Source organism: Anomaloglossus baeobatrachus, chromosome 9, assembly GCF_048569485.1.
Source record: "Anomaloglossus baeobatrachus isolate aAnoBae1 chromosome 9, aAnoBae1.hap1, whole genome shotgun sequence".
Lineage (NCBI taxonomy): Eukaryota > Metazoa > Chordata > Amphibia > Anura > Aromobatidae > Anomaloglossus > Anomaloglossus baeobatrachus.
Genome location: NC_134361.1, coordinates 73,088,198 through 73,102,469, shown reverse-complemented (window position 1 = coordinate 73,102,469; position 14,272 = coordinate 73,088,198). Strand labels below are relative to the sequence as shown.

Below are 14,272 nucleotides of genomic sequence, written 5' to 3'. Positions count from 1 at the left end.
CTATGATATGCTAATGACCCTCATCTCCCGCTCTTCTGTGTCATACTGTGATCCAATCCTGCGATCAGATCACATCTGCGGAGCAGAAGGAGGGAGCTGTGGAGGAGAGGGAAGGATTAATCTCTCCATTTCCTCCATTGTCAGCATGTGCGTAGATCACACTGAACTAGGATATCATCTGAGTGCAATCCAATGTTTCACTTGCACCCATAGACTTGTATGGGTGCAAGCCAATGTGGTGATTGCTTTCTTTGTGTGATTACGCCTGAGAAAAAAAATCACAGATGGAAACAGCTTGATAGAATAACATTGGTCCGAGTGGAATGCAACTTTTTTTATCGCATTCCACTGGTCCGATTTTACTTGCCATGTGTCCTAGGCCTTATTGGGTAACAAGTGCTGATACGGCCATTCCACTACTTCCAGGTGTACAAATGTGACAGGTTCCCTTTACTCAATTTTGCTATTGGGACAAAGTGTAGCTGTAAAGTAGAACAAATGAATTATGTTTGGTCTTTTCAGCAGAGAGCAAAATATCACAAGGCTGTGGGTAAATTGTAGCTTTTTCGTACACTTTATATCAATGGTTATCCTGGTAGAAGCAATAACCCAAGACGAAAAAGGGAAATAATATGGTCGGATAAATTGGTGGCAATTTAGGCAAAATGTATCCCATCTATGTATGAAGTACAGTTCCAGAGACATCCGGCTCCTTGTTGACAAGTGTTTTACTTTATTTAAATGTATATTTTTCTGGTTTAAGTTGCTAAGCAATTCACTGTATTGTCACCTTGTTGCCACAGCAACTAATGAACAAAGTGTGGAACAAACAATGGAAAACGGAATCTTCAATATTTATTTATTTTTCTGCATTCTTTTAAGTCATTTAATTCTAACATATAACGCTTGTAAGCGGACAGTGATTCAATGTTCCATGGCGAAACCAAACTCTATCACTATATAATTAAAGCCGGTATCTGAAGAAATAGCGCTGCGTTACATTATAAATGTATAAGATTTATCAAATGTCTGTTTAATATCACATTACATGCTTCAGTGTTAGGGGCTACTAAAGACTATTATATATGAATATTTATGCAAATAAAATATTATGTGATATTGTCTTCATTATTATATTTATCCCAACAGAAAGTCCCTCAGCCCTCAAACTGCCGCCAGTGTCTGCCGGAGCCCAAGTTCTGCATTTTAACCGCTTAAGGACCAGGCAATTTTTCACTTTTAAAATTCAAAAATTTAAATTTTTCACTTTTTCCTTCTCAATTTTTCACTTTTGAAAATTAAAAATATTAATTTTTCACTTTTTCTTTCAAGATCCATAATTTGTTTTCCACTAACTTAGCTTTAAGAGGTCTTGTTTTTGATGGCCAATTTTGTACTATTGACTCCCTACATTTTACCAAGTATGGTCTAATTGCAAAAAAAGGCAATTCTACAATTGTTTATGGGGTTTTAACTTGATATTGTTTATCGTGCAGTAAAAAGACATGATAATATGCTTCTTCAAGTCAGTATTTTTAAAGTAATACCAAACCTGCATATCTTTGGTTTATTTAAAGTAATAAAAACTCAACCCCCCCAAAAAAAATAAAATAAAAAATAATAATATATATATACAGTGCCTACAAGTAGTATTCAACCCCCTGCAGATTTAGCAGGTTTGATAAGATGCAAATAAGTTAGAGCCTGCAAACTTCAAACAAGAGCAGGATTTATTAACAGATACATAAATCTTACAAACCAACAAGTTATGTTGCTCAGTTAAATTTTAATAAATTTTCAACATAAAAGTGTGGGTCAATTATTATTCAACCCCTAGGTTTAATATTTTGTGGAATAACCCTTATTCGCAATTACAGCTAATAATTGTCTTTTATAAGACCTGATCAGGCCGGCACAGGTCTCTGGAGTTATCTTGGCCCACTCCTCCATGCAGATCTTCTCCAAGTTATCTAGGTTCTTTGGGTGTCTCATGTGGACTTTAATCTTGAGCTCCTTACACAAGTTTTCAATTGGGTTAAGGTCAGGAGACTGACTAGGCCACTGCAACACCTTGATTTTTTCCCTCTTGAACCAGGCCTTGGTTTTCTTGGCTGTGTGCTTTGGGTCATTGTCTTGTTGGAAGATGAAATGACGACCCATCTTAAGATCCTTGATGGAGGAGCGGAGGTTCTTGGCCAAAATCTCCAGGTAGGCCGTGCTATCCATCTACCCATGGATGCGGACCAGATGGCCAGGCCCCTTGGCTGAGAAACAGCCCCACAGCATGATGCTGCCACCACCATGCTTGACTGTAGGGATGGTATTCTTGGGGTCGTATTCAGTGCCATTCAGTCTCCAAAAGTCACGTGTGTGGTTGGCACCAAAGATCTCGATCTTGGTCTCATCAGACCAGAGAACCTTGAACCAGTCTGTCTCAGAGTCCTCCAAGTGATCATGAGCAAACTGTAGATGAGCCTTGACATGACGTTTTGAAAGTAAAGGTACCTTACGGGCTCGTCTGGAACGGAGACCATTGCGGTGGAGTACGTTACTTATGGTATTGACTGAAACCAATGTTCCCACTGCCATGAGATCTTCCCGGAGCTCCTTCCTTGTTGTCCTTGGGTTAGCCTTGACTCTTTGGACAAGCCTGGCCTCGGCACGGGTGGAAACTTTCAAAGGCTGCCCAGGCCGTGGAAGGCTAACAGTAGTTCCATAAGCCTTCCACTTCCGGATGATGCTCCCAACAGTGGAGACAGGTAGGCCCAACTCCTTGGAAAGGGTTTTGTACCCCTTGCCAGCCTTGTGACCCTCCACGATCTTGTCTCTGATGGCCTTGGAATGCTCCTTTGTCTTTCCCATGTTGACCAAGTATGAGTGCTGTTCACAAGTTTGGGGAGAGTCTTAATTAGTCAGAAAAGGCTGGAAAAAGAGATAATTAATCCAAACATGTGAAGCTCATTGTTCTTTGTGCATGAAATACTTCTTAATACTTTAGGGGAACCAAACAGAATTCTTGTGGTTTGAGGGGTTGAATAATAAATGACCCTCTGAATAAACTTTTCACAATTTAAAAAAAAATTAAAAAAAGAAATAACATTCTTTTTTGCTGCAGTGCATTTCACACTTCCAGGCTGATCTACAGTCCAAATATCACAATGCCAAGTTAATTCCGAATGTGTAAACCTGCTAAATCTGCAGGGGGTTGAATACTACTTGTAGGCACTGTATTATATATATATATATATATATATATATATATATATATATATATATATATATATATAATATATATATATATATAAAAACGAGTATATATATTTATTTAGCTTTTTTCACTATTTTCCATAATATGTAATATTTTTATTCTTCAGTAAATGGCGCTATGTGAAGGCTTGTTTTTTTTTTTTTTTTGCATGTCAAGCTGATGTTTTTAGTAATATCATTTTGAGGCAGATTCTTAACATTTCCTTGTAAAGATGTGGTGATTGAAAAACAATAATTCTAGCGTTTTCTAGCTAGCTGCAAAATAGCAATTGTCCAAATTTTTTAGGATATTCTTTCGCTGGAAGAGCATCTAGATCCATCCCTCAAGAACAATCCTATAACATTATTGCTTATAACAAATTTTACAGTTGGCACAATGCAGTCAGCCAGGTAATGTTCATATAGCTTTAGCCGAACTGAGACTTGTTTATTAAACAACCAGAAGTGTAATATGTTAACCACGGAACTTGTTTCCACTGCTCCTGAGTCTAGTGGAGATGTGCTTTACACCACTCCATCTGATGGCTTGGCTTTGTGGTCTAACACTTCAGTGGCAGACAAGCTGCATGCAACACTCCATTGATGGCTTGGCATTGTGCTTGGTGGTATAACACTTGCATGTAGCTTCTCGGCCACTGAATACTCCATCTGATGGCTTGGCATTCTGCTTGGTGGTCTAGCACTTGCATGAAGCTTCTCCCCTGCCATGAAGCCGTCATCAGCACAAAACCTGCATTCTGTTATTGAAGTTTGAAACTTTGTTGTGATTAGGTCAGCAGAACATTTGTGGCTTTCATGCACTAGGTTCCTCAGCACACGGCGATATTATATACCTGGAGTGGTGCTTGAAATCTAAAGGGTGCTTTACACGCTGCAACATCGCTAACGATATATCGTCGGGGTTACGTCATTAGTGACGCACATCCGGCGTCGTTAGCGACATCGCAGCGTGTGACACCTAGGAGCGAAGATCAACGATCGCAAAAACGTCAAATCGTTCGTTGACACGTCGCTCCTTTTCAAAATATCGTTGGTGGGGCATGCTGCTGGTTGTTCGTCGTTCCTGCGGTATCACAAATCGCTATGTGTGACACCTCAGGAACGACGAACATCTCCTTACCTGTGACCACCGGCAATGAGGAAGGAAGGTGGGCGGGATATTCCACCCGATCATCTCCTGCCCTCCGCTTCAATTGGACGGCTGCCGTGTGACGTCGCTGTGACGCCGCATGAACCGCCCCCTTAGAAAGGAGGCGGTTTGCCAGCCACAGCGACGTCACAGGGAAGATAAGTCCGTGTGACAGCGATGTTGTGCGCCATGGGCACCGATTAGCCCGTGACGCACAAACAACGGGGGCGGGTACGCTCACTAGCGATATAGCAGCGTGTAAAGTGCCCTTAAGTCTCCTGCCCCAGGTCTTATTCTCAGGTGTTTTCATCTTCTATATCACCGCTATCGTGTTGCGGTGCCATCTTGTGCCCGTAACTTCTGACTGGCTGGAACTCAGAACGAGGCTCTTACAGATGTAAACTGTATTGTGACTTCCGGTGCGCTCCATGAAAACACTAGAGCTACCGGCAGGTCATAAATCACCGGAGACCGACTGAAGTGGCACTGGAAATGGATGCAGATGCCGAAGGGTGAGTATAAGACGGGGCAGGGTACTTAAAGTCAAAGCACCACTTCAGCGCTGAAATAAAACACTGGAGTGGTGCATTAAGAAGAATGATCTAATACTTTTGTTCATTACGTGAAATGTAAAGAAAAAATAAATGCATTATTCTGGCATTTCAGATACAAGTTACAAGATTAAGAATAATATAAAAAAATGTACTGCACTATAGAGTAACAGCACGGTGTTTATTAGGTAAAAATATATCATTTTCAATTTGACCACAAAGACATTTTTCAAAACAATGTTGCAGAATTCTAGAAACTGAGTGCAAAAGCCGGTAAATGAGCAATTACATAAATATCCACTGCCAATAAAGGGCAAACAATCTGCATGTCCCAGATCAATTATGTGCCCAAATCATTGGGTCTTTTTTTTTTTAACACATTAGTTGTATAAATTAACCAGAAAGGGTTTTGCACAAACCTAGAGATGAGCGGACCCATGGAAGTTTGTGTTCTGCGGCTTCAGCTGGATTTCCCATAAAAAGTTCTGAGACTCGGACTTGACCTGTCCTTCTTTAGAAATCACTGATTGGGCAGTTCGGCTCTCCGCTCACATGCAGCCGGCCATAAACCGAGAACTTCCGGCGGGGGGGCTCTTTCCATTCATTGCTTAATTTATTTTTTTGTGCACACTACATCCGATCCCAATGTTTTTACCCTCAATGTGAGCCGTTCAAACACTGCAAGCGGCTTGCACTCGGCCGAGTACTGAGCGTACCCGAGCACAACAATGCTCACTTGGGTGATTTGCATATGTAATGCACGGGAACGCTGAACTCGAACATTGATGTTTTTGCAGTCTGTGTTTGTACGATCACCAGCTTAAAAGTTTGGGTCTGTTCATCCCTACATAAAAAAGGATAACAAAAACATTTTAAGTAAGGAAGAGCAGACCTGTAAAAGTTCGGGTTCAGCTTTTGGGACCTAGACCTGATCCCATATAAATCAATGGAGTCCCGAACGTCTGTCCTGTAAATTGTCATAGTAAGGGCCAGATGGCTGCAGAAGGAAGCAACATAGGGGCAATTGCCCTGTAAACAAACATGGATAGGGAATTAATAAAATTCCGTTGTCTCCAGCCTATGTTTAATAACCAGCGCTGGTAAAGCAGACACCTGCAGGCTGCAACCCTCAGCTGTCTGCTTTATCTTGGCTGGTTCTCAAAAATAGAAGGGATCCCATGCATTTTTCTAAAATTAACTCAAGAAAAAAAAAAACAGCATAGGTTCTTCCCTATTTTTGATAACCAGCCAAAGTGAAGCAGACAGCTGGGGGCTGGTATTATCAAGCTGGGAAGGCCCATGATTATTTGGCCATTCCCAGCCTAAAAGTAGCAGCCTGCAGCTACCCCAGGAGTGGCGCATTCATTGAAAAGAGAGGATTAGCACCTCTACTGTGCTATGGATCTATTTCAGATACTAGTCTACAAATATTGATGGAACAAAAATATTCAAGTGTGACTATGGGCACGTTTATGTGGCAGTATCTTGGATGAGCATTAGTAGGACAAAACTACAAGTAGAATATATAGAAAAAAAGACACCTTTGCACCTCTTCAATAGTTGAGATGGTAGTGCACATCAATTTGCTCTAGGTGGTCCACCAGCCACTAAAATAGGAGCCAGGTGCACTGGCTTTTACATTCAGCATCCCAAGCTCCTTTTCAATTGACTGGTCTTGCTGCATTGTCACAGTTGATGCGTAATGCAAGTGTCATTGTGCCAGGCCGGGTAATCAAAAGAAGAGCCACAGATGCTTCCAGTTTGGAAGAAGTTCCCGGATTACTGCCTTAGTTGCTGGCCCGGCTGCGCACTAACCTTAGTTTTGTCCTATTCTGATGCAAGATACTGCTGCCTCATAGAGACAGTGTTTGACGGTGCATGTTGGGACGACAATTCTTGCCCCGAAGGCTGCACTCCTGACCCAGATAGGCTTATATGAGGCTATGAGGTTGTTAATTCCGGAGGGTGGAGACCTATAGGTGGGCTGGGAATTGTGGGCATAACATGGATACTGTAGGGTTGTGTGACGAGAAATGGAGTGCTCCAAATCCAAATAATTTAATAGAGAACTTTAAGCTGCAGACGAGAAAAGAGAAAGGCAGCAATCACCGCATCTTCATAAGTGGGTTTTATTTTTACACGTGGATTAAGTTCCAATAGGAGGGGGGGGGAGGTGAGGAGAGGCAATGGGGTAGGACGACGGCTGGCCGTTTCGCACAGTTTGTGCTTCAGCAGGAAGCACCCCCCCGTTTTTGTACTTAATCCACATGTAAAAATAAAACCCACTTCTGAAGATACGGTGATTACCGCCTCTCTCTTTTCTCGTCTGGGGCGTGCTATATGGACTATTTTTGGATTGTACACCCGTATACTTCGTGGCTTCTTAAGATCCATGCACAGCGACTGACCAGGAGAATTAGCAGTGCCTGGTGAATCCTCATTTTTCTCTTCACTGATTAATACAGAACTTTAGCCATACGTACAGATGACACAATAGCCGCTTTATAAAAAAAAAAAAAGGTCTTCAAGGCTTTAATTCAGTCAACCCAATTCAGTTAGCAGAGGAAGATCAAACTTTATTGAAACTGCTTGCATACAAAATATATTGCACTATAACCAAACAAATGTCAACATAAAGTCCAATATATTGTAGCTATTATGTACAGAGGAGAATGCCGCGTGGGCACGTACAAGGTTAGACTACCTTGGTTAATTATCTACAGTATTTTAAACCAAACCAGCGTAGAGATGATGTGTGCAATGTACCAATTCATTCAGTTTCCAAATACTATACATTCCCAAAAAAATAAATAAAACTAAAATTAGTGTTTGGCAATACTTGTAAGTCTTTCCTTTTTTTTTAATCTGTTAAATTAAGTGCAGCAAATTGCCATTGTGTATTCACTTGTATGCAAGAAAATGGGAAGCCAAAACGAAAATGGGTTCCAGGGCTTATCTGGTAGTCTCAGCAGATAAGTAGAAGCTTTTATTCTGAACATGCAAATTCATAGGCAATAAAGAAATGGAGCGTAGGAAATTAGAAGGACAGAAGCTACATGGTATAGCTGGATTGTTATTACAACTCATTCTTGGGATATATTTACTCTACAGATAGGGAAATCCATCCAACCTCATAGGTATAAAGTCTTGGGGCGCATACAAGCATCTACCAACCCTTCCTGCACGGTGGGCGCTTTAAAAAAAAAAAAAATGGTATCGAAAGTCCAGATACTAAACAGGTTCTCACTCATCCATCAGACACAAATCCTCGATTATCTCATCGTTCACATCCTACATAAAAAATAGTCCCATCTATGGTCACCGGGTCCCTGGCATGATTAATAATCGCTAGTATATCAGTGCAAAAAAACAAATTTCTACCATCTGCAGCCGAGGCTTATGTCTACGTATGTATGGAAAGCATGCACTCACCTTAAAAGTCCTATCGGGGGTTAAAGATTTGCTACATATATTTTACACTTACACTTTTCTCCCCTGATTCCTGAAGTCAAATACTAGCCATACAAGTTGAGATATAAAAAAGGCACAGATCATACAACTTTTATTTGTTTTGTATTTTTTTTTCCACTTTTTTTCTTTTTATAAACCAAATGAGAAATGCCGTTACGTTGCACAATTATAATGTCCCACTAAAATATTGTCCAATGAGCTGAAGGAATGACGTATGACATACTGCATGAGAGGAACCATGAGCCCGGCTGAATAGAGGAGTTCAGTATAGCAGTGGATTTTATTTTTTGTCTACTGTTCTAATCAGCTGCCTGAAAATAGTGCAACTGAACACAATTATACCAACACACAGCTTAGTATTTTTTCATTTATTTTCTCTTTTAAACAAAAAATACTTTATTATTTTTTTTTATTTTTTAAGTCAAGTGCAATATGTACTTGAAAGCCTCAGAAGGTTTGATATTTAATGCAAATAAGTTTCCAATCTCTGACCTTTTTGAAAACTGTTTTATAGCCAATTCTAACAAAATAAGGCTAACAGGAACGCTTGGTTTCATGCCCCGTGTCTTCTCGCCTATTTGTCTTTGGCCTAACAGGCTTCTATAACGTGAATTATGATGAATCTTAGAATTTGCTTAGAGTGTTAAAGGTTGACAGGAGACATGTAAAAGTTACGGCACGCCGTTAACCAGCAGTTGCTGCCCGTCCGCCGACTCAGACTTTTCTTTCTTCTGAATACGATCTTTGCCGGTGCGAAGCCGATTACCCTCAATGGGTGTGCTCTGCAAGCTTTTAGTATGTACACTCCTCTCGTTATTGCAGTCAATTCGGATCTGAAATACAAAAGATACATTTGATTTAGAACTTCAAAATAATCATCAATAATTCAAAAATAATATGTATATTTGTCTGACTCAAGCTGAATACAACATTAAAAGGGAACCTGTCACGTCCAATATGCACCCAGAACCACAAGCAGTTCTGGGTGCATATTGCTAATCCCTGCCTAACCGTTTCTGTATCTAGTAGCATATATAAAGAGATATTAAGAAAAAGTATTTCTAAAGATTCTTTATGATATGCTAATGAGGGCAGGGACTAGTCACAAGGGCATTAGTTCCCTCGACTAGTCTGCCCTCTTAGCATGTTATGCCCCTGTGGGCGTGCTAACATACTATTCAATACCCATTGTCCAGCATCATCGGCAGTGACATGCGTACACCTGCATCAGTTATCACCACCTCAGACGCCAGTTTAAGGTCAGTGCGCATGATCGGAAGTCCCGGCACTTCTGATCATGCGCACTGACCCTAAACCCAGCGCCTGAGGCAAAGGACACAGTTAAGCGTGTCACCGCAAATGACGCTAAGCAATGGCTATTAAACAGCATGTTAGCATGCCTACTGGGGAATAACATGCTAAGAGGGCAGACTAGTCGGGAAACTAATGACCTTGTGACTAGTCCCTGCGCTCATTAGCATATCATAAAGGAGCTTTAGAATTACTTTTTCTAAAGATCCCTTTGTGTATGTTACTAGATACAGGGACAGTTAGGCAGGGATTAGCAATATGCACCCAGAACTGCTTGTGGTTCTGGGTATATATTGGACCTGACAGGTTCACTTTAATGAGGTATCCTGGAGTTTAATCAAAGTTAAAAAAAAAAAAAAAAAAAGCAATGACTGGGCTGTTTCATGCCATATGTTGAAATCCTGATGAAAGCCATTTTTTTCCTGGCTACAAACACCAATTTTTTTTACCTGCCCTGTTGTGTTGGCAAATGTCGTTATTGATAACGTAAGAACAGAATATTCTTAAAATACAGTATGTAAGTTCCAGAAGATTCAGCATAATATTAGTAATAATATATTAATAATAATAATAATTGGTACAAACTGATTCATAGGACCCAATCCATTGGTCGCATCTGTGGCCAGTTGGTGGGATTGCAGAGAACTGCCTCTTACCTCTTGGGATCCCGCCTCGTCCAGTTTTGTTTATCTGGCTTGGCAGGTCGCCATCGATTTGGCCCTGTGAACGTGTAATTTCAACACTCCTCCACCCCAAAATACTTCCCACAAACCTATTACCGATTGCACTCAAAAGTTAGCAGAGGCTGCTGTCACTGTGGGCTTGGCAAAGGTGAACAGATACTGCATAGGTGGCAAAGACGGACGGTACAGTGGGAGGGCGGCTTAGGGAGATTTTTTTTTTTTTTTACGGTCCTTTAGCACCCCAGCAAATAAAATGTGATTGACTGTATTATGGTATACACATATTAGTACATCAGCAAAAATTATGCATTGCTGATGCATGAATTAAAAGTTTGTCAAGACAGACACCAAGACCTTTAGCTGACCCTGGCTGTCATCACAACCCAACGGCGCCCAGCTATCACATGTCAGGGCCGCCGATGGGAGTGGGTAATGGCGCACTCCTCACTGTAGGTACACGAATTATGACATACCAGTCATGGGTCGTGAAGAGGTTAAAAACAGACTAGCTGAACCCTTAAAAGCTCTGTGTAGCAACAGAAAGTTTCTTTTTCTTGCATGGGTTATCACTGCAAAAGTCCCTGACAGGGGCGAGGAGGTAGCAGCTGGGTTAGCAGTTGAAGGGGTGGGGGGGAAAGGAAGTCATTCATGCAGGGATAAGTGACTTCCTGTTTCTACATAGAGAAGAAAAAAAAAAAAGAGAAGAATTTACTGGGTAATTGGGCAAAATGAGCAACTGAAGGTACATGTTGCTATTAGGAGTGAGCAAACCCAAGCTATATAGTTTGGGATTCGGGGGCATGAACTTGAACACACACTTTTCAAGGAAGTCCATGTCTGAGTTCGGTTGCTGTTTGTATGCTAATAAAGTTTGTTGAAAGCCAGTCAATAAGCATTTGGCATGGGACAATGCCTGTACGCTCCTGTGAGTAATAAATTGAAGGAAAAAAACCCTCAGCTGTCTACTTTACCTTGGCTGGTTATCTAAAATAGGGGGAACGCCACACCGTTTTTTTTTTTTTGTTTTTTTTTTTAAATAAAATATTTAAATAATTAAAAATTAAAAAAAAAAAAAAATAAAATATGTGTGGGATCCCTTTCATTTCTGATAACCAGCTAAAGTAAAGAAGAGAGCTAGGTGCTGATATTATCCGGCTGGGAAAGCCCATGTTTATTTGGCCCTTCCCAGCCTACAAATTGCAGTTGGCAACTGACCCAGAAGTGGCGCATTCATTAGAAGTAGCAATTCTGGATCTTTGCTAGGCTCTTCCAGATTGCCCAAAGGAAATCAGTATAATGCTTTTGAGCTTAATGTCAGCTGTGAATTTTACAGCTGGCATCAAGCCAATGGTTAATAATGTCTACCAGACACCTCCATTACTAACACCGTAAGTGTAAAATTAAAAAACACATAAAAGGGAGAAAAAAAAAGTTAATTTAAAAAAAATACTCCCCTACACTCCCTTGTTCACCATTTTTTTAATTCCGATGTAATTCAATGGTGTAACATCACACGATGCCCATCGAATCCAAAAGGGGCCTCATTCTGAGAATGAGGCTACATAGGTCACTCCTGGTCAGCAGCAGACCTGGAATTTCTCAAGAATGTGAGAAATTCAGTACCCATTTTAGATGGGCGTCATGCCACATTTCACCATTGGATTACGTTAGAACTTCAAGCAATTAATTTTAATAAATTTGTCAACAAGTGAGTGTGGGAGGAGTCTTTATTTAAACAAATTATTTTTTTTCCTGAGTGTTTGTTTAACTGTACACTTACCGGGTTAATGGGGGGGGTGTGATAGACACATCTCCATTACTAACCCCTGGGCTTGATGCCAGCTATCAAGTCACAGATGACATCAACCCCAAAAGTATTACCCCCAAAAGAGCCAAAATTGGCGCATATAATAGATGCACCACTTTTGGAGTGAATGTGGGCTGCTATTTTAGGCTGGGAAGGGCCAAATAACCATGGGCCTTCCCAGTCTGATAAGATCAGCACCAAAAAAAATAGCAGCGATTTTTTTTGTTTAATTATTTAAATAATTAATTAAAACAAATGGTGTGGGATCCCCTCTATTTTTGATAACCAGCCAAGGAAAAACAGACAGCTTAGGGTTATCAAAAATAGGGAGACCTACATCATTTTTTTTTTATTTATTCCCTATCCACATTTGTTTGCAGGGAAATTGTCCTGCTCTTACCCATATTTTACTTCCTTTTGCAGACTACTAGCCCCTAGTACGACAATTTTACAGCACTGAAGTTTGGAACCCTTATTGACTTATATGGGATTTGGCTCCAGTGTCAACTTTTAGCTAAAGTCCAGCCAAACACGGCAAACCTGAACTTCTACGGGGCCGCTCATCCCTATTTGCTACATAATATGATGATTGCAATAGATTAAGAGGATAAAAACTTTGATGGGATTGCTTTACCTAAATGCCAAGGGTCACATAATTTGCATAGGATTCATGCCATATTCAGTCCTATACAGTAATGGACAGATTGCGTAGTCTACTCTGGACCATGTTTTTTTTCTAGACATACTACAATAGGAAAAGATAGATATGTAAGCAGAATTTTACATCTATGTGTATTAGAAGTGTGTACATGTTCCTATTCAAATATGAATGACATCACAAAAACAGATATACCCCTTTTAAATACTTTTTGACCGACCTGAAGAGAGCCATCAGCTGTCCTCGTTTTAGGTTCCCGGGAATTACGCTGTCTGTTGTCTGTCCGAGACTGGTCATCATTTGCTAAAAGAAACACAAGAAAATAGCAGTGCATTTTAAAACCTTAAACATATATACTATACTACAACAATGTCCCAGGGGGAATTTTAAAAATAGTGAAAAAATTCCAGTTTTTAGTGGCTGCAGTGGTCAGTAATGTACCAGGTCCTCACTAGCATTAGTGCAAGACTTCTCCAAATATATCAAGGTACAAAACAACACAGCTGTCTAAGACTCTAGCTTCTGTCAATGGCTGGCTTCTTATTTAAAGGGACATTGTCATCAGGTTTTTACTGCCCCATCTGAAAACAGCATGATGTAGGGGCAAGGACCCCGATTCCAGCAATGTTTCACTTATCATGCGGTTTGCTGTACTTTTGATATTGTTCGCTCTACTGCAGATGTACAAGTTCTCTGAATGGTGAGCTCTGTATAACCACACTCACATCTCTGATTGGCAGCTGTGTGCATAGGCAGAAAGCTGCCCATCACCATTGGTGGGAATGTGGCCACTACATTCCAGCAGGTTTACTAGTCCTCTATTATTATTTATGATTATAGCACTATTTATTCCATAGCGCTTTACATGTGAAAAGGGGGGGGGTATACATAATCAATAATCATAATCAAAACAAGTCACAGACAGGTACAGGAGGAGAGAAGATCCTACCCGTGAGGGAGCACAGTCTACAGGGGATGGGTGAGGGTGTAAAGTAGGTGTAGAGATAAAATCAGTTTCATCAACAGTTGATTATCAAAACTACACCACTCCACCAAACAGCCCAGTAAGTGACACCGCTGGAATCAGAGTCTCTGTCCTTACATTATACTATTCACAGATTAAGTAACAAAAATCTAGTGACAGATTTCCTTTAAGAAAACAGTGGTCAGTTTCACACAGTTGATTTTAGTAAAAATAAAACTTATTAGAAAAAAATTACCAAAACAGTCTCCGAGGAGCATGTAAAAGGCCAGACATTCTATCATATATTGGGTACACAGTTCTAGGTTCTGGACTGCCAGAAAGGGCCACAACCCCAGGTATTCCTATAGGTATGTTTTTTTCTAAGAAGTTATATTTAGTAATCCATCTACAACTACTTTTCTAAAACCAAA

At 40.4% G+C, this 14,272-nt stretch overlaps 1 protein-coding gene across 2 annotated transcripts in view; it reads right to left on the bottom strand.

Moving 5' to 3' along the window:
• Positions 1-7,502: 7,502 nt before the first annotated feature.
• The window catches only part of FMR1 (fragile X messenger ribonucleoprotein 1), a 149,902-nt gene continuing 143,132 nt past the window's right edge, over positions 7,503-14,272 (bottom strand). For both annotated transcript variants that reach the window (XM_075323782.1, XM_075323781.1), the window contains 2 exons: positions 13,098-13,180; positions 7,503-9,251 (listed from right to left, as the gene is read on the bottom strand). In XM_075323782.1, the coding sequence (XP_075179897.1) occupies positions 9,090-9,251; positions 13,098-13,180 (245 nt within the window). In that variant the 3' untranslated portion in view covers positions 7,503-9,089. The remainder of the gene's footprint in view (positions 9,252-13,097; positions 13,181-14,272) is intronic.